This window comes from Triticum urartu, chromosome 6A (genome assembly GCF_056163025.1).
Source record: "Triticum urartu cultivar PI428250 chromosome 6A, HENAU_Tu73, whole genome shotgun sequence".
NCBI lineage: Eukaryota > Viridiplantae > Streptophyta > Magnoliopsida > Poales > Poaceae > Triticum > Triticum urartu.
This window is the reverse complement of record NC_141878.1, coordinates 550,561,489-550,582,157: the sequence shown is the minus strand read 5'-3', so window position 1 is coordinate 550,582,157 and position 20,669 is coordinate 550,561,489. Positions and strand designations below refer to the sequence as shown.

At 51.4% G+C, this 20,669-nt stretch overlaps 2 protein-coding genes and 1 pseudogene across 2 annotated transcripts; 1 reads left to right on the top strand and 2 right to left on the bottom strand.

Moving 5' to 3' along the window:
- Positions 1-6,955: 6,955 nt before the first annotated feature.
- Positions 6,956-9,803, bottom strand: LOC147966236 (disease resistance protein RGA2-like; annotated as a pseudogene).
- A 643-nt stretch (positions 9,804-10,446) lies between these two features.
- LOC147966235 (uncharacterized) lies at positions 10,447-13,364 on the top strand. Its single transcript, XM_087530763.1, has 2 exons — positions 10,447-12,041; positions 13,031-13,364. The coding sequence occupies exons 1-2, from the start codon at positions 10,447-10,449 to the stop codon at positions 13,362-13,364; spliced, it is 1,929 nt and encodes a 642-aa protein (XP_087386889.1).
- A 4,945-nt stretch (positions 13,365-18,309) lies between these two features.
- LOC125512680 (uncharacterized) lies at positions 18,310-20,346 on the bottom strand. Its single transcript, XM_087527157.1, has 3 exons — positions 20,238-20,346; positions 19,913-20,130; positions 18,310-19,855 (listed from the first exon to the last, which is right to left on the bottom strand). The coding sequence occupies exons 2-3, from the start codon at positions 20,120-20,122 to the stop codon at positions 18,962-18,964; spliced, it is 1,104 nt and encodes a 367-aa protein (XP_087383283.1). The 5' UTR covers positions 20,123-20,130; positions 20,238-20,346; the 3' UTR covers positions 18,310-18,961.
- Between the last annotated feature and the right edge of the window lie 323 nt (positions 20,347-20,669).

The following is a 20,669-nucleotide window of genomic DNA, read 5'->3' as shown; positions in this document are numbered from 1 at the left end:
AAGTTGGACCTTAGGACCTGACCTTTCTGTTAGAACTCATTGCATGAATTTTCAGCAATGTTTAGTTGAAGTTTTAACATCAACATCTTAGTTTGACCTTCTTTGATGATCGTTTAATAACTTTGTTAAATTAGAATTTGACTATAGGTTAAATCTCTTAGATGGATCCCTAGAAACCCTCTCTGGTCATTTGAAACCATCACAAAATTTGGAGTTACAAGATTAAGAATTTAATTCTCTTATCTTGAACTTATGCCATACCCATTTCCATTTAACACAAGTCAAAATATTTCGATCGAACCCATTATAGACTTTGTTGTCGTAGAACCCGGTCTCACAACCCTTCAAACCAAATCCTCACTTAGTATCAATATTAACCAATCCTAGAATATGACTGTCATATTTTCTTCATAGACTACATCTGATCCTATATCAACCCTAACCATGCCCTAGAAATTATGATAGTGGCAACCGAATAATTTGTTTTGTTATTTGGATCTTCATTTGGATTTTTATTGTATGTTGAATGCTTGCTTGATCCATTCTTATGTGAATGTGGATATGCCGAGTGGCTTACTTGAGTTATTTATCGCGTTAGATTACGACGAGTGCGAAGGTGAATTCTACGAGGAGGTAGAACCTACTGCAAAACCGAAGGCAAGTTGCAAATTGATCATGCTCTGACCTATGTTTTCATATTATGCATAATCCTTTGTATTTTAATGCTATGCATGTTTTATAAAAGTTTTACAAAGTATTATTACTAGCTAGAGCCATAGGTTCAAGACTTGCAACCATGCTTGCACAAAATGGGTGGGATGAAAACTAAAATTGTTTTGAACCTCTAAACTTGCCTCTTTTGGGGTAACGTTTTGTGAAAACTTTTGGAAAACAAAACTATATACTATTTTACTTCTACTCCCTGGGCGGAATGGTATTGACGGGAGCGTCTACAAGTGATTGCGCCCATCGGGGTCTTGAAATGAATGCGCCCGACTGGGGTCTTGCACACAGGTTTTTAGTGGGGATTGCCGTCCACGGGACTGAGATCTTCCAAGTATAGTTTGATGTAGCTTCCAGTACAGCCGCATGCTGCTATGGGCTCTGGCTTAGCTTAGTACTAACGGGAAATCCTACCCCAGGACTGTCATCGGAGAGAGGCCTTCGTGCCGAAGTTGCGGGCGTCTTGGTATATAGGGGGCTGTTACGGAAAGGCTTCGTCACAACCTCCTCCTAGTCGTACACCCAAGTGTGTAACGATAAACGGGGTTGGTTGTGTCATGTGGGGAACATGTACGACCTCTGTAGAGGGTTAAACCTAATCGATTAGCCGTGCCCTCGGTTACGGGCAAATTTGAGCAACTGAAGACTTGGACCGAAGAAGAATCTCCCCTCTCTTTTCTAAAATGCTGTTTTAAGGGTTAAAGTTGAGGAATGAGCACAGTGAATGTGTTTCACTTTATGTTTTAAAACTATTTTGGAGAATGAGCACTGGTGCGTATATCCAAGTGTCTCACTCCTATCTTTTATACTAAAAAAATATTTTTATTTCAAACAAAGTTTACAAAATTTAGTATAGTAGAAAATTGGCTTTATGCAAAGGAACCCTCCACCAATACTTACCCTGCATATATAATCTGTTATACTCTTTTTTGCAACTTGCGAGTACATTCCACGTACTCATCTGCACCTGTCATGTGCAGATCTCGACAGATTAAGAGACGATAGGGTTATGGTCTACACTCAACGAGCCCAGTGGCGTTGATGGAGCCTAACTTACGACTACGTATAATTCCTCTGTATTATCTGCCAGCTTGAGTTGTGCCTAAGGTATGATACACACACACACACACACACACATGGATCTACCGTTGTAGTAGAATGATGTATGTCTTACTGATATTCATTTTTGTTACTGTGTGTGCTAGCTATGATCCAGGGATAGCACAGTAAGCACAGAGACTTGGATTTTACCAAATCCGGATCGTTACAAAGGATTTGGCCGGACACCAGGAGAATCTACTATTGGCGTTAAACCGTAGTTATGAATTTCCACTTGATGTCAAGAAGCCAAAAAATATGCTATGTAAAAATGGCCAAGGGTGTTAAGGGACTGGAGGAGCAGTGCCCATTGCAATCTAGTTGGTAAGGACTTGAGACTGTTAAGCGGCTCAATCCAACTATGGATCACGAAGATTGGACGAAGTTTTGTGAATCCTCTTGTAGTGAGTCAAACAAGGATATAAGCAATCATTTTCGTAAATTGCGGAATAATCTACCTGGTAACCACCATTTGGGCCCTGGTGGTTACAAAGCTGCAGAACCCAAGTGGGAGAAGGATGTTGCGGAGTGTATAGCCATGGGTAAACAGCCTCCGTCCTGGGAACATCGAGATCGTGCTCGGGACTTCCGTTTTCTCAGGGGTTGTGCAGTGCAAGACCCAGACAGTAAGGAGTTGGTCCTCCCGACGCATGAACTTCGCTCGACAGAGGAGATCTTGGCAATGTCGATCAACACTAATAATTTAGTCCCCACAACTTATTTATCACGTACCATACTAATATATGTATAGAGACAAATAAAGCAGGAATTTGGACCGGGTCCTCATGAATCTCCCCACGGCTATAGATATGATGACCCTCTTACCCATGCAATGAACGCGAGTTTTGGGGTTAACAGGAAGCCCAAGATTGGGCGTGCGTTGGAAGGTGGTAAGATGTTGTGGGACGATGCCTACACCAAAACCAAAGAACTACAAAAATATAGAAGGAAGTACATAAGCAAAACCAAGGTAGATATAGTAGTTGATGCAGCAGCCGAGAAAAGGTTAGCAGAACTATTTCCGCACGGCGCGCCAACTCCTACCCAGCAGCGTACACCTATCATCACCCATCAGCCATGTGCATCCCATTTTATTCCATGCTAGCTGCAAGCCAAAGTGGACAGGGTGAAGACAAGGGTTGCCAAGGGTCAAATCATCCAGTTTATCGATGGTAGCAGAATGATACACGGGGTCATCCTGCCACTTGGCATGATGAGGGTGTAGGTGCAGGAGGTAGTGACGGGTTTCGAATCTTGGTCGTTGCCTCACCCCACTGAAGACGGCGTCACTGTGTTATGGCAAGTGGCCTAGAGCCACCTGCTTAAGTGGCCAATGAATGATATAGAGAAGATTCCCAAAGGATATCTCGGCACCGGAGACGTACTGCCAGATAATCCACATTCAGGGGAGAAGAATGCACGTGACAGTTGTGGACCATCCGCGGACATACCACCAATGCATGTTGGCATCCCCGAATGGCGGAAAATGGATACACGCACATGTGGTAGATCAATCAAAAAAAGGTCAACATGGATACACGGCCAAGGTGACAGAAGGTTATAATTTTTTCCAGGAGTCTCCGGCAGACAGAATTGGTCTAGCCTTTAATGAGGTCATCCATGCAAATATCTTTGCTGTCAGAGCAGTCTCCCCAGAGTTAATGATGCTCTGGGTACTTCATCGAGCTACAGATCACCTACTCCCGCATGGTAAAGTTTCCTTACCTGATCCTTTTTACAAGCACTGCCACAACCTGGAAACCACAGAAGGCCAGGAGGTCATCTCGGACTACCTGTTCCTGTTCTTTATTGTCAATCATCCACATGCGGACACCTTTCTACTGCCATACTGCGACAAGTTGTTAACGTTCACTAATTTATTTTGAAACTTATAAATAGCCTTGTGGTTTGATCTCATAAATGCTAATTTCTTCATTGTTTTGCGTAGAGACCGACATTGTATCGTAATCACGGGATGCAGGGCCTTGAGGAGGCATGGGGCCTAGGCGGCGAACGCGAGCAACGACTCGGTTGGATCAAAGCGGAGGAGGCAGCGGGATGCAGTGGAACTTGGCGCGATGATGCGATGCAGAGGACGCGGTGGACGAGGGTCGGCGTCTTGGCGACTCCATCGAGGGAAAGAGGCATGGGACGGACATGGAAGATGGATTGGTCCTTTTCCATCCGGATTGGGTGCAAAACAACACCGAAGAAGCTCCTTCAGGCGGCCATAGCGGGCTCCTGGTTCCCTGAGGAAGACAACAACATGAGAGCAAGGTGAGAGAGGTCCCTAGGAGGAGGGGGGAGATGAGGTAGGACGTCGACCTGGCGGCGTGCTCTGGCAAGGATGCTCATTGGCGATGAGCCGAGGAGGTACAGCGAGGTTGCAGTGAAGGCAGCAGAGCTCGTGATCGAGCTCTTCTCGATCTAGATCGAGGAGGGAGCGGGAGACGCTCGGTTGTGGGGCTCGGGCGCTAGGCGCGTGGAGCTCGGGGCTCGTTGGATCTTGCTATCCGAGGGTGGAGAAGGCAACTGAGGCTGGATTGCATCTGGCTGGTGGTTGGCGCGGATGGGAATCGAGAGGTGGCGGCTATAGTTGGTGGAGGGAGCTGCGAGATCGACTGGATGGATGGATTGGGCATGATCCCGAGGAAGGGGGAGACCAGGTGGTTGTGTGGCGGCGGGATGGAATGGATGGATGGAACAGACTAGGCTAGGGTTACCCGGCTATATATAGCAAGTGGACTGGGTTCAAGGCTAACTGGACCTGCGATTTAGATCGAATGATCGAGATAAAAGGGTAGGGGAGTCTGATGAAGAAATGGAAGATGTATAGGGATGTTCGGGGTTGACCCAGACCCACCGGTCACGACTGCCCAGTTTGGATCCAGGGGAAATATTCGAGCTAGGGCTAGGTTGCGGGTGGGGCTGTGAGAGGCTTAGTTTTAAGATGAGAGGGAAATATGCGACTCGACAACAAGTTTTATTTACGGAAACATCTGATGTTTTAACCGGCTATAGTGCCGCTATGGTTTATCTGTTGGGGTATCAAACGAACTCTGAATGTGATGAAATTAAAACCGGCTATAGTGCCACTATAATTTATCCGTTGGGGTATCAAACAAACCAAAGAGCGGAGGGAACATGAAAAAGATTGAAGGGGGCTCGGACGAAACCGAGTTGGCACCCTCCGCATAACATTTGCACCGCTAAAAAGCAAACATTTGATATATTTGCGCAGACTAATCTTGTCTTTTGCACGATCATCTCCATGAGGAACTGCCCTCCTTGCCCGGAGGCTCGGAGGCTACACCCAGTGGGAGCGCGGAAGCGCGCCCACTGGAAGCAAGCCACGCCAGCTGCAGCCCGTAGTCGGCCGCCATCATCAACCATCTGCTTCAGCAACGACAAAAACCCTCCGCCCGACTCTTTGAGTCGCCCGAAGGATACACCCAGCGGGTGCGCTGGCGCGCCCCCACTGGAAGCAAGCCGCGCCGGATGCAGCCCGCAGACGGCTGTCATCGACAACATTAGTCGGCCGACTCCGTGTCTGCGCCAGACAGCTTCAGTCGGCGGACCCCGCGTCCGCGCTCGACAGCTTCAGTCGGCGGACCCTGCGTCCGCGCCCGACAGCTTCACCCGGCGGACACCGCGTCTGCGCCCAACATCATCAATCGGCGGACCCCGCGTCCGCGCCCGACAGCATCAGCAGGCGAACTCCGCGTCCGCGCCCGACAGCATCAGCCGGCGGACTCCGTGTCCGCGCCCGGCACCCTCGACGTCGCCGTCACCATCGGCTTCATCATCAACAATAAGACCATCCGCCCAACTTTTCCAACTTGCCCGAAAGCTCGGAGACTACACCCAGCGGGTGCGCTTGCGCGCCCCCACTCGGAACATGCTGTGTCGGTTGGACGCCCGCCGCCGGCTGCAACCGGCACCCTTGACGCCATCGTCTGCACCAACAATCGCGAAACCCTCCATCCAACTTTTCCAAAGTTGCCCGGAGGCTCGGAGGCTTACACACAGCGGATGCGCTCGCGCTCCCCTGCCGGAAGCAAGCCGAAGACGGCGAATCAACACTTCGAGACATCGGGGCGGCCAACACCCCTCAGTCCGACTGCTCCGGCCGCTCCAGACGCCCCCCTGTCCGACTGCCCCGGCCGGCTAGCCACCCGGCTGCCCGGCTGGCTCCCCGTCCGGCTGCTCCAGTCGGCCTACTACACGAGTCAACCGCTGAATCGACCCGACACCAACAAAACGGCCGTACTGCGGACACTATTGCTGATAAAGCAAACACTGTAGCCAATAGTCAAGCACTGTTAACTAATAGTAGCACACTGTAGCGTGTCACATCAATGTCTTCCGAATAGTGTAGTTAGGCCACGCGGGCCGCCTCTTGTCCCCTGGGCACTTTCTATATAAAGTGACCCAGGGAGCTCTCTCACGCTGATGCTCTTAGGCACACACACATCCATCCATCCAGGAGGATGAACTCGCACGGCCACAAGCCATTCGGCCACAAGAGCATGCATGCTCATCTCCCCACCCGTATATACAAAGTTAGATGTCTATGGCACTGATCTCAGATGCAGCTCCAGGAGCAACTATGTACTGCATCATGTACACCACATATATACAGACATGCAGGAGTAGAGGTATTATCTCTCCGGAGAGCTCCAAACCTGGGTAAACCTCCGCGTGCTATTCGCATACTCGTTCTGGATATTCCATGGCAGTCTTGCCCTCACCTCAAGCCACCCCATGACATCTGTCATCTCGCAAACCCCGTGAGAATACCACGACAAGAGTTTCCCCGAGTGGTCCTTGTTATAAGCTAAACTCTTTGAATTGACTAGAACAATGCCCGTGCGTTGCAAGGAGATATAAATATAAATATTTCAGTACGTTAGTTTCTGATTTACCTATCAATAATAATGCGATTGTTTAAATAAATGTTCATCAAATTCTGACCATGAATTATCTTATATATTTTGATTAAAAGTTTGGTAAGTAAATTAAAGTGAAATTGGTTCAGAAGGTAAGTAAATTAAGATGATTAATTACCATATACATGGAATGTTGGATGAAGAGATGGTGGGAAGAAAGGTGAAATGGGAACCTTACGTTCTTTTTAAGTAGTAGAGATTTTTTCTAAACTAAGGGAATCGCTGAAGGCTGGAGGAAACCTTTCAATCACACAACTGTCAGTCGGTAACTTTCAGATGATGCAGATGACAAACTGATGAAGGAAATGTGTTGAAAGTAGCACTACCAAATAAACGAAGGTAACACATATACTTTAAGTTGCCCATGCTCTCAGGTAGCTGTTGTACTTTTAGATGATGCAGATGACAAACTGATGAAGGAAATGTGTTGAAAGTAGCACTACCATATAAACGAAGGTAACACAGATACTTTAAGTTGCCCATGCTCTCAGGTAGCTGTTGTACTATGCAAAGTTTAAAACTCGACACACGGATTTTCAATAGTTCCTTGAACCAACAGTTTATCATGATCTCAAAATCTCTTGCACTGCGATATGAATCACCACATACCAGGGACCGCAATTTTTTCTTATTGCATATGCTTTTCAATTCATAACACTGAACATCTCCGTTTGTAAATATTCACAGATGATGAATGTTTGAAGGAACTTTATCCAAGTCACTAGCATGCCTTATAATGAAGCACTCATCCTTTGAGACTAGTTGTGCCGTATCATGCATCAGATCATGAATTACATGCCATCACTCTTTGGTGATGCTTTCTGAAAGAATGAACGATTTGCAAGGGCGTCAAAACAGAGTGATGCTTCTTGAGGTCCCACTACATATCCTTGTGCAATCCAAATATCAGCTAGAAATTCCCTCCTAAATTTGTGATCCATGGGAAACATTGCACAGTTTGAGAGGCATCTCTTCAATTTCTGTGGTGGGCACATGTAGCTCAGTCAAAGGGCTGGCAGAATGCCAAACTTGTTTTGTTCTATTTGCCAGAGTTCACTTTCCATTATATTTTCCCAGTGTATTGTACTTAGCTCCACTCCCAACAAGCGTCGAATAGTCCTGGCAGCCAACAAAGAGAATCCTTCAACTTTGGAACAATTTTTTCACCAATGCACTCCAATGACTCCCGGTTGTTGCAAGAACTCGTGGAACCAAATGTACAATATTTGAAGAAATGCCAGAATACCTCATCTTGTGAGCCCTTTAATTCATAATTATTCATAGGGCCAACTAGCTTAGAAACCTCGGGAGATCTAGTGGTGACCAAAATCCTACTTCCTTCAGCATCATTTTCTAAAGGTGCACAAAAGCTATTCCATTTGACCCCATCATCCTTCAAGATATCATCCCACATGTCATCAAGGACAAGTCAGAACTTGTCCTTGACAGCCTTTTAGTTTATCCATAAGAACATCCAGATTACTAGAAGACGCATCTCCTCAGGAGCTCTATAATCTCTTCTTGTTAACCTTATTATGTCAAAATCATCAAACATATGTCCAAATTATGGGGCCAAAGTGCTTCTTCACATCTGTATCTTCGCAGATTTTTTGAGCCATTGTTGTCTTACCGGCACCACCCATGCCAACAATTGAAAACACAGGCAACTATGTCATTCTTGTTTTGCTTTCAGTCCTTTCTTTCTTCCGTGCACAAACTCCTAGTGATTCCACCAACTTCTTCATTTCTTTTTCATGACCAACCATTTTTTTTCATCATGGTTAAAGTGGGAAGTTGTTTCTGGCCTAACTGATTTATCGAATTTCAGTGGTGCTTGGTGCAAGCACATATGCATGGTCTGTTTATGGACGATCTAGATTTTATTTTTATTTTGTATTCTTTTGACTTTACTGATGTAATAATCATTCGATCTGACACTGTCCTAGAATTCCAGAAAGGTGTCATACAATTGATTTGGCCCTGAATTATTTTCTGCACTCAGCCTTCAACTTGGGTGCATCATAATGAAGCTCATCAAGCAGGTCCTCTGCTTCAAAGACTCTTTAATATCCGGGAGGAAATCAGACACTTGTTTCTTATGACTTCGATACTCGACTTGATCAATGAGGTCAAACATCTTGGGCATTGTTGTCCTTAATGAAAATGCAGAGAAGCACCTATTTTCTGCATGATTACACTCTCTGTTAATCTATAACTTAAATACAATATTAAGCTCACATAGAACAGATTCTTAGAAAATCAACATTTATTGTTGATTTCATTTTGCATGAAATGCATGGCCCCGGGTAGAAAATCCATTTAAACTTCCGCACCCGGAGTATCATAATAGCGTGTTTGTGAATCAAGTTTCTGCCATCCAGTAGATCTGCGGAATGTTATTTTCGTATGGGGTGGTGGCAGCTCTGTGTACTATGCCTTTTAACTCAGATGGTTGTGTGGCGTGATATGTATCTTCTCATTTCATCTGTTGTGCTCTTTTTCAGGCGTATTTTCTACACTCATTAGTTCGTGATGTTTGTCGGATACTTGCCCATATCAAAACAAGATTTGATTTATGTGGCCACAACTATTCTATCCAGCTCAGCCGCCTCCTCAACAAGATGTTTCCTTATCTGGTTCTATTTTTTAAGGACGGCAGATATTATAAACAGATGAGATGTAAAAACGATTGGATTGTGTTGTGCAGTGTTTATTCGTTTATCTTGAAGTTGTTTGCTCGTTGTGGATTTTATAGTGATTTATTATCGTGTTAAAATAAAAATAATCATCTATGTAAGATCTATGAATCATGATAACCGGCATCTTCTTGAATCTAACCCAAATAAATGCCACACCTAACGTCAGTATATGCTTCCTTGTTTCTGCATTACCTTATGCTGCCTTCTTTCTGCATTCTGAGTATATTTGTTTGCCTATGCTGAGAGGGAATTCAAAGGGAAGCACAAGCCAAGTAAAGACGTGTACCTTGGCAGAGCAGGGCACCCTCCAGATGGTGTGCCGATCACCTGTCATGTGTAGAGATTGGTTTACCTCAGGTAACCTGCACTGTCAATGCGGAGAGACTGGTTTATATGAGTGCGGGCATGACAACCATCAGTCTTGCCAAATGCGAATTTGCTCGCATGAAGGATGTTTCTTACCTAATCATCATGGAGAAAGTTATTTTGTAAATATTTTCATATTTCTTTGCAGGGTTATATGTGCAACACAAAAAATAGCAGGCTCCATTAAAAACTAAAAATAAGCATCCAGAATTGTTGAACATGATAGTAAAATGTTGTCTTTACATAGTGTTGAATATATGGTTTGTACATGACTATTGTATAGCCCGGCCCACCTCCCAGTCTTTGTATAGTTGAGGTTGTGGCCCACTTTGTACTCCATATATACGTGCGCTTTGCACCGATCAATACATCGTGAAGCATTGCCAAAACAATCGTTTCCAACATAGTATCATACCTACGATCCTAACCCGTGCCGCCGCCGCCGCCACCCGCCGCCGCCGCCACCTCGTGCCGCTGCCGCCGCCGCGCCGCCGCCCTGGTCTGCCGCCGCCGCCCGCGCTTCCGCCAGCCACCCGCCGCGCCGCCCACAGGCCGCGCCGCCTTCCCTGCCGCGCCGTCCCTCCCGCGCCGCCGCACCACCCCCTTTAGCCATGGCCTCCCCCGGTTCCACCGGTACCTCCCGCAGCCGCCGCACCAACCCGTTCGAAGGTCCCGATCCCGTCGTCATCCGCGATCTAAACATCCTCGCCCGGGTTCCCGTCGTCCTCGACCACCTCTCCTCCACGTACTATGCCTGGAAGACGTACTTCTCCCTCGTGTTCCGTGAGTACAATCTCCGGGATCACATCGATGGCTCCGTGGACTCCCGCTTCATGGAGGACGATGAGGAGTGGACGGCGATCGACGCCACCCTCATCCACTGGTTCTACACCACCATCTCGAAGGACCTCTTCCACACGGTGGTCTCCGCCGACGATAACGCTCACGCCGTTTGGACCAAACTCAACGGCCTCTTCACCGACAACGCGCTCCAACGCAAGGTTTTCTTGCATGGTGAGTTTTTTGGGTGCCAACAGCTTGAGTCGTCCGTTGACGATTATTGCATGCGCCTCAAGAAGCTCGTCGACGAGCTCCGTGACCTCGGCGAGAAGGTCTCCGATGAGCTCCTCCTCAGCACCCTCATCGCCGGCCTGAACGATGACTTCGGGAACGCCGCCTCCAACATCCCCCTCATCACCAACCCGACCTTCCCCAAGATCGTCGCGTACCTGAAGCTGGAGGAGCGGCGGATGCGGATGTCACGCACCCGCGCCACCCACACCGCCCTCACCGCCGGCACCCGTGGCGGTGCGCCGCCCACCGCCCCGACTCCATCACCGCGGCCCGCCCCGGGCCCCTTCCAGGCGCCGCCGCCGCCAGGGTTTCCCTACCCGGCGCTGCCTCAGGCCCCTCCGCCCCCCGCCGAGCAGCAACAGCGCCGGGGCGGGAGTCGCGGTCGCGGAGGCCGCATGCAGCAGCAGCCGCAGCACCCGCTGCCGCCGGCGCCCTGGCAGGCCGGCCAGAATCCTTGGACGGGGGTTGTGCACGCGTACCCCATGCCTATACCGCGTGCCCCCGTCCCCGGTTCCTTCGGCGCCCGTCCGGCTCCCCATCAGGCCCTGTATGCGGCCCCCCAGGCGTACCAGCCCGCGCCGCTCTATGGCCCCTCGGGCTATGGGCATGTGGCGCCACCGCCTCAGCCGGCGCCGTCTGCCCCGGCCCTCCCGCCGGCGCCTTGGGATCCTGCGCTTCTAGCGGCTCTCCACACCGCCCCCACGCCGCAGCAGTACACTGGCGGTGGAGATTGGTATATGGACACTGGAGCCATGGCTCACATGGCCGCCAACCCCGGTAACCTTCTTGCCGCTCACCCCGTCCACACCGCTGCTCGCATTACCGTGGGTGACGGTTCTTCCATGCCCATTACTCATGTCGGCCATGTTGCTTTTCCTTCTAACTCCATGCCATTATCTCTTTCTAATGTGCTTGTTTCTCCTGACATTATTAAAAATCTTGTTTCCGTTCGTTCTTTTACACGTGAAAACCCTGTCACCGTTGAATTTGACATGTTTGGCTTTTCTGTTAAGGATGCCCGTACCCGGATGGTGCTCCACCGATGTGATAGCCCCGACGAGCTCTACCCGGTCCACTCACCTTCCTCATCCGCTGCTGCACCCATGGCGCTTTCCGCCGGAGTGGACCTTTGGCACGCTCGTCTCGGTCATCCCAACACCGCCACCCTTCGCCATATTCTTCAGAGTTTTTCATTCATGTGTAATAAGATCGACGATCACACTTGTCATGCTTGTCGCCTTGGCAAACATGTTCGTCTTCCTTTTAGCAATTCCTCGCATGTCGCATCATACCCGTTTGAGTTAATTCATAGTGATGTTTGGACCTCTCCTGTTGCAAGTAACACGGGCTATCTTTATTATCTTGTCATACTTGATGATTTTTCGCACTATGTGTGGACCTTCCCGTTGCGGCGAAAGTCGGACTCTGTTGCCACTCTCACCGCCTTCTACTCTTATGTCTCCATGCAGTTTGGACGTCCCATTCTTGCGTTGCAAACAGACAACGGGAAGGAGTTCGATAACCTTGCGATCCGCAACCTTCTTGCCACACACGGCACGATCTTTCGTCTCACTTGCCCGTACACTTCGCAACAAAACGGCCGCGCAGAGCGCGTGCTACGCACTCTCAATGACTGCGTACGCACCCTCCTCTTTCACGCCAACGTGCCACCACACTTTTGGCCCGACGCGCTTGCCACCGCATCACTCCTCATTAACATTCCTCCCTGTCGCACTCGCGGGAATTTCACCCCTCATCACCTCTTGTTTGGCATGCCACCCTCCTATGCTGAGCTCCGCATCTTCGGTTGCCTGTGCTACCCCAGCATCGCTTCCACCTCTCCTCATAAGCTCGCACCTCGGTCTGTGGCCTGCATCTTTCTTGGCTATCCTCCTAACACCAAAGGCTACCGCTGCTATGATCCTATCTCTCATCGGGTGATCACTTCACGACACGTTTACTTTGATGAGATGGTTTTTCCGTTCCAGCAGGTACCTTCGGATGATGTGGCCTCGCCCACTCCTGGTGATGGCCGCCCCCGTGCCTCTCTTGGGCCGCCTCCCGGCTTTGAGGGTGCCCCCCGCGCCACGGGTCGAGTCTCTCCCCGTCTGGCTGCCTTAGGGGCTGCACCTCCCTCGACGCCCGCGATGCCCCCGGCATCCCCGGCCTCGACCCTGCCAGCGGCCTCGTCCGCTGCCACGCTGGCGGCCCCATCTGTCGCCACGCAGGAGGCCTCGCCCGCCGCCTCGCCGGCGGCCTCGCCTGCCGCTTCACCGGCGGCCTCGCTCGCCGCCTCGCCGGCGGCCTCGTCCGCAGGGGCCCCGCCCGTGGCGGTCACATCGGAGGCGGGCTCGTCTTCATTCTCGCCCGCCTCCCCTCCGGCTCCGCTGCCCCGCCCAATGACTCGCTCTCGGGCTGGCACCCTTCGACCGAGCACGTGGTGCCCCAGCGATGAGTATCTTCTCGCTGCTTCCGCCTCTGAGCCGTCTCCTCTCCCATCGTCAGCTCGAGCCGCCCTTCGGGATCCTCATTGGCTCGCTGCGATGCAGGAAGAGTTCGATGCGCTCCAGCGGAACCGTACCTGGCAGCTCGTCCCTCGGCCGCCCCGTGCCAACATTATCACGGGCAAGTGGGTCTTTCGGCACAAGACTCGTCCGGATGGCACTCTCGAGTGCTATAAAGCTCGCTGGGTGGTTCGGGGTTTCCGGCAACGCGCGGGCGTGGACTTCACCGACACATTTGCCCCAGTTGTTAAACCGGGCACGATCCGCACCGTGCTTCAGCTCGCCGTGTCCCGAGCATGGCCCGTGCATCAGCTGGACGTGTCCAATGCCTTCTTGCATGGCCACCTGGCTGAGCAGGTGTTCTGTGAGCAGCCCACTGGCTTCGTCGACGCCACGCATCCTGATCATGTGTGCTTGCTCTCCCGTTCTCTCTACGGGCTGAAGCAGGCACCTCGCGCATGGTACCAGCGCATCGCTGCCTTCCTGCAGACGCTCGGATTTACATCGACTCGCTCCGATGCGTCCCTCTTCGTGTATCATCACAGAGTTAACACGGCCTACTTGCTGCTATACGTCGACGACATCATCCTGACGGCATCCACTGTCGCACTCCTCCAGCGGCTTACAGCTCGTCTTCGCGATGAGTTTGCCCTGAAGGATTTGGGTCCTCTGCATTATTTCCTTGGCATTGAGGTGGTTCGACGACCAGATGGGTTCTTCCTGCATCAGCAGCGCTACGCCCATGAGCTTCTCGACCGAGCCGGCATGCTTAACTGCAAGCCTGCTCCCACGCCAGTCGACACCAAGGCCAAGGTCTCCGCTTTGGAGGGTTCGCCTGCATTTGATGCGGCCTTCTACCGCTCCATTGTGGGCGCCCTACAGTACCTGACCCTGACGCGCCCCGACTTACAGTATGCTGTTCAGCAGGTCTGTCTCCACATGCATGCTCCGCGCGACTCTCACTGGACTCTGGTGAAGCGTATCCTCCGATACATACGCGGCACTCAGTCCTTGGGACTTATGCTGACGGCATTCGCCTCCACCGACCTCGTCACCTATTCTGATGCGGACTGGGCTGGCTGCCCCGACACACGGCGCTCCACCTCGGGGTACTGTGTCTACCTTGGGCCGTCCTTGATCTCTTGGTCCTCCAAGCGACAGCCCACCGTCTCCCGCTCGAGTGCCGAGGCTGAGTATCGCGCAGTGGCTAACGCGGTTGCCGAATGCTCTTGGCTCCGTCAGCTGCTCCAGGAGTTGCTTTGTGATGTTCACAAGGCCACGCTCGTCTACTGCGACAACGTCTCCGCCATTTACCTCTCCGCCAACCCGGTCCATCATCGTCGAACGAAGCATATTGAGCTCGATATACACTTCGTTCGTGAGCAGGTGGCTCTTGGGCGCGTCCGGGTCCTCCATGTCCCGACGGCGCAGCAGTTCGCCGATGTCATGACGAAAGGACTGCCTACTTCTGTTTTCGAGGAGTTCAGGTCCAGTCTTTGCGTCTCCGGCGACGCTTCGACTGCGGGGGGGGGGGGGGGGGGGGGTGTTGAATATATGGTTTGTACATGACTATTGTATAGCCCGGCCCACCTCCTAGTCTTTCTATAGTTGAGGTTGTGGCCCACTTTGTACTTCATATATACGTGCGCTTTGCACCGATCAATACATCGTGAAGCATTGCCAAAACAATCGTTTCCAACATGGTATCCTATCTCTCATCGGGTGATCACTTCACGACACGTTTACTTTGATGAGATGGTTTTTCCGTTCCAGCAGGTACCTTCGGATGATGTGGCCTTGCCCGCTCCTGGTGATGGCCGCCCCCGTGCCTCTTTTGGGCCGCCTCCCGGCTTTGAGGGTGCCCCCCGCGCCACGGGTCGAGTCTCTCCCCGTCTGGCTGCCTTAGGGGCTGCACCTCCCTCGACGCCCCCGGTGTCCCCGGCCTCGACCCTGCCAGCGGCCTCGTCCGCCGCCACGCCGGCGGCCCCGTCTGTCGCCACGCAGGCGGCCTCGCCCGCCGCCTCGCCGGCGGCCTCGCCTGCCGCTTCACCGGCGGCCTCGTCCGCAGGGGCCCCGCCCGCGGCGGTCACATCGGAGGCGGGCTCGTCTTCATCCTCGCCCGCCTCCCCTCCGGCTCCGCTGCCCCGCCCGATGACTCGCTCTCGGGCTGGCACCCTTCGACCGAGCACGTGGTACCCCAGCGATGAGTATCTTCTCGCTGCTTCCGCCTCTGAGCCGTCTCCTCTTCCATCGCCAGCTCGAGCCGCCCTTTGGGATCCTCATTGGCTCGCTGCGATGCAGGAAGAGTTCGATGCGCTCCAGCGGAACCGTACCTGGCAGCTCGTCCCTCGGCCGCCCCGTGCCAACATTATCACGGGCAAGTGGGTCTTTCGGCACAAGACTCGTCCGGATGGCACTCTCGAGCGCTATAAAGCTCGCTGGGTGGTTCGGGGTTTCCAGCAGGCGCGGGCGTGGACTTCACCGACACATTTGCCCCGGTTGTTAAACCGGGCACGATCCGCACCGTGCTTCAGCTCGCCGTGTCCCGAGCATGGCCCGTGCATCAGCTGGACGTGTCCAATGCCTTCTTGCATGGCCACCTGGCTGAGCAGGTGTTCTGTGAGCAGCCCACTGGCTTCGTCGACGCCATGCATCCTGATCATGTGTGCTTGCTCTCCCGTTCTCTCTACGGGCTGAAGCAGGCACCTCGCGCATGGTACCAGCGCATCGCTGCCTTCCTGCAGACGCTCGGATTTACATCGACTCGCTCCGATGCGTCCCTCTTCGTGTATCATCACGGAGTTGACACGGCCTACTTGCTGATGTACGTCGACGACATCATCCTGACAGCATCCACTGTCGCACTCCTCCAGCGGCTTACAGCTCGTCTTCGCGATGAGTTTGCCCTGAAGGATTTGGGTCCTCTGCATTATTTCCTTGGCATTGAGGTGGTTCGATGACCAGATGGGTTCTTCCTGCATTAGCAGCGCTACGCCCATGAGCTTCTCGACCGAGCCGGCATGCTTAACTGCAAGCCTGCTCCCACGCCAGTCGACACCAAGGCCAAGGTCTCCGCTTTGGAGGGTTCGCCTGCATTTGATGCGGCCTTCTACCGCTCCATTGTGGGCGCCTTGCAGTACCTGACCCTGACGCGCCCCGACTTACAGTATGCTGTTCATCAGGTCTGTCTCCACATGCATGCTCCGCGCGACTCTCACTGGACTCTGGTGAAGCGTATCCTCCGATACATACGCGGCACTCAGTCCTTTGGACTTACGCTGACGGCATCCGCCTCCACCGACCTCGTCGCCTATTCTGATGCGGACTGGGCTGGCTGCCCCGACACACGGCGCTCCACCTCGGGGTACTGTGTCTACCTTGGGCCGTCCTTGATCTCTTGGTCCTCCAAGCGACAGCCCACCGTCTCCCGCTCGAGTGCCGAGGCTGAGTATCGCACAGTGGCTAACGCCGTTGCCGAATGCTCTTGGCTCCGTCAGCTGCTCCAGGAGTTGCTTTGTGATGTTCACAAGGCCACGCTCGTCTACTGCGACAACATCTCCGCCGTTTACCTCTCCACCAACCCGGTCCATCATCGTCGAACGAAGCATATTGAGCTCGATATACACTTCGTTCGTGAGCAGGTGGCTCTTGGGCGCGTCCGGGTCCTCCATGTCCCGACGGCGCAGCAGTTCGCCGATGTCATGACGAAAGGACTGCCTACTTCTGTTTTCGAGGAGTTCAGGTCCAGTCTTTGCGTCTCCGGCGACGCTTTGACTGCGGGGGGGGGGGGGGGGGTGTTGAATATATGGTTTGTACATGACTATTGTATAGCCCGGCCCACCTCCTAGTCTTTGTATAGTTGAGGTTGTGGCCCACTTTGTACTCCATATATACGTGCGCTTTGCACCGATCAATACATCGTGAAGCATTGCCAAAACAATCGTTTCCAACACATAGAAGAGTAAAGATACAAGAACGAGGGAGAATCCCTCCAAGCACACAAATCCTTAATGATGCAAAAAGACCTAAAAGGAAGGAAATAGCTGGCTGCATGACAAATGACAGATAAAAGGTGAAGGGTCTAGGTCAACACCCCCATTTTTTTATTAATAATAAATAATAATGCTGTAATTCTGAAACTAGTAATGATAAGTTGGAAATTTGGAAAATAGGAAGAACGCCATTATCAGTCCAGGGCTGGTCGCTGTTACAAACCACGTCCATACTTGTACGCTGTTGTTAGCAGCGTCCAATGTTTGGTTCAACGTCCAACCTAAGGGAAACTTATTCGTTCTTTATTTGTTTGATGGGTCAGGCGAACATGTTTTTGTCCGTCAGTCCAAAGATGCGAGCAACACGGACACACGCATTTCACATTTGCGTTGGATTTTGATTTTTTTTTTATAAAACAGCCTACAAAGGTCCAGTTTATTTTAATTAAAACTAAAAATTATTAAATGAAAACATTAGAAAATTAGTTAGGGGCGGGCGGTAGATCTAGGCGTCATCGTTGTCCTCGTCCACCTTGGTCAGGTCGACATAGATCGGCTTCTCCATCCATGGGAACGTCTGCTGGAAGGCTCTCAGCTGCTGCTTCGCTTATCACTCGGCCAACATCGCGCGCTCCGCCGCCTACCGCTAGGCCTTCTCGTCAATCGCGCTCCGCCGCCTGCCGCTAGGCCTTTTTGTCGACCACGTCCCAGTTCGGTGAATGCATCGTGTAAGCTGGGTCGCGACGGAGGTCGGCCGGGAGTAGAGCACGATGGTGGTGGATCTCCGTCAGTTGCGCGCAGCCTGAGTCTGGTATGGCTGGCACCGGAACCCTATCGAGGTTGAGGTATGATCCGTGCGGCAGGTTCACTTCGGGATATGGCACCGGCACATCATGTTTCCAAAAGTACCGGCAACGGTGCACCAACACTTAGAGGCGAAAGCGTGACCCCGCCGACTCAAGACCGACTTATCTGTTCTCATAAACTAGCCAATTACCAATTGTATTATCAAAGAGTAACAACCCAGTCGTCTATACAATATACACTCGCAACCGTAGAATAAATTGTAAAGAAGACCAAACCAAGAAAATTCAACCAGGCCGTGGAACAACTCACATGCGCCAACCATAGGTTCAGTGGGTTATCCTAATGACGAGGAAATGATTCTAATGACAAGTCGCCAGCCAGATGATGTTGCTCCTGCATCCAATAATGTTTGGTGATGTCCCTGCTAGAGTTTGCTTACCACCCAGCAAGGTAAGAAGCGACGACTGCCGGCGTACTAAGGTTTATAGGTCATGAAATATCTATCTATCAGAGGAAAACAACACGATCAAGCCTAATGAGATACTAATCAAACGGCATGACTGGACGCCGTCTATACTAGCGTCCAGACCTAGACGCAGTTGGCAATAGAGTCCAACTTGGACGCTGTTATTCTTGACGTCCTTCCTATTTTTATAATTTTTACTGGCCTGTTACTAGTTTCAGAATTACAGAATTATCATTTACCATTAATAAAAAAATCGGGTCAACACCGATGTAAAATTATCCATTCAGAGCACCCACTCAAAATCCTCATCCATGAAGACAAAACGTGCACACTTGTGCTTGACCATCTGAAGGGCCTGTCGGTCACCACCGTCGCCAGGGATCATCTCTATGCCGGTGAGCAGAGAAAAGTACCCACCTAACTCTCCTGCTGCAAAGGTCTTAGCAATGAGAAACTTGCCGCCACCCAGGGGGAGAAGCTCGAGCTGTTTTGGAAGCCACGCCTCTCCCTCAGGCAGGTTCAGATCTTCCCATATTTTGGGCGCAGTGGGCTGCTGTCCATTGTACATGGCAGAGAGGTCCGTAGCACACAGGTGGTTGGGGTTTAAGTCTGAGAAGCCAAACCACAGATTGAACTCAGGGACGTACTGAGCTCTACCACGAAAGGGCAGCATCCATTCCCCGACGTGACTCCATCCTCGAGGCTCACTATACTGGTGGCGCGGTGTCTCGAAGCTGTAGGTGCCGATGCCGCCATCGCCTGATATGTAGATTGTGGAGACACCGTCGCCATCGACCATGGTGGTGAAGGAGGTAATAAAGGATGGTTGGTACCCAGGTTGGTGGACAAAGGGAGGCGGGGATAGAAGTCGCCAATGCCATTGCGGCAACAAGCTGATCCTCCATTTTCTGGGCGTGCGCTCAAGGACCTCAAAGCATTGTTGGGCGCCCTTCCTGGGGTTCGAATCCAGGACATACATTCTGTCTTCTTCGTCGGCGTCAGGGTGCGCCACGGATAGGCACATGGGTCTGTGTCCCTTGGGCTTGTTGAGGCGGCCTAGGCAGGTGTGGATACGATTGTCGGCGTCATACAGCCCCGCATCGCCCATCGTATTGGCATACACCATTCTGCCTTCGCTGGTGGCGCGGGGGGTGAAGAGCCCGAACATATCGAGGGTGTATCAAGGAACATCTATTGCAGCGATGTTGATGCTTGGGGTCGGCAGCTCCTGGATCTGCATCGCTGGAAACGACTCGAAGTTGATGCTTGGGGTCGGCAGCTCCTGCATCTGCGTCGCTGGGAAAGATTCCTTCTTCTTGGCTACTTCAACGGCTGCTGCTTCTGCTGAACCGTAGAAGAAATTACGGTAAGGATCGATGCGGCGCACAGAATACAAGCCTTCCGTCCAGTTCCGCGTCACAAGATTTACAAACTGCCTCTTCATCTTCGTCTCTGCAACACCACAACAAAATCGGACCTTCTTAGCATTCTCTGATAAAAGGAAAAAATAAAGAGATTGCGAAGAACGTAAAGGTGGAGACTTTTGACGAATATAATACCTGAATTTGGTGATCAACAAGCCTTTCCGCTAGATCTATATGAGGTTGGGACAAACCGGCGGCGGGGTGGTGGAGAGGGGAGGGGGGCTATGCGGCGGGGGCTGCTGAGAAGGTAGCTAGGTTTTGCCGACTTGCTCTCTCTCCGGTTCCATAAGGAGATTCCCACAGACTTGGGCCACGGGCCGAACAACAGTTTACACGAAAAGCCCATCCATTTAGGTGTCGCTGACCAGCAAATAAATAATTTTGTCTAAAAAAAGCATATACATATACCTTTTTTTTAATCTATGTCCGATCCGCAGACAGAGATCTTGGGCCAGATCCGTATACATTCAGCACCCTTGTTACAGCATTTGCTAAGCATGAAAAGCGATTGGAGCTATGCTTATGTGCATGAAAATTAAACTCATTAAGCATTGTGTGAAGGGCGGC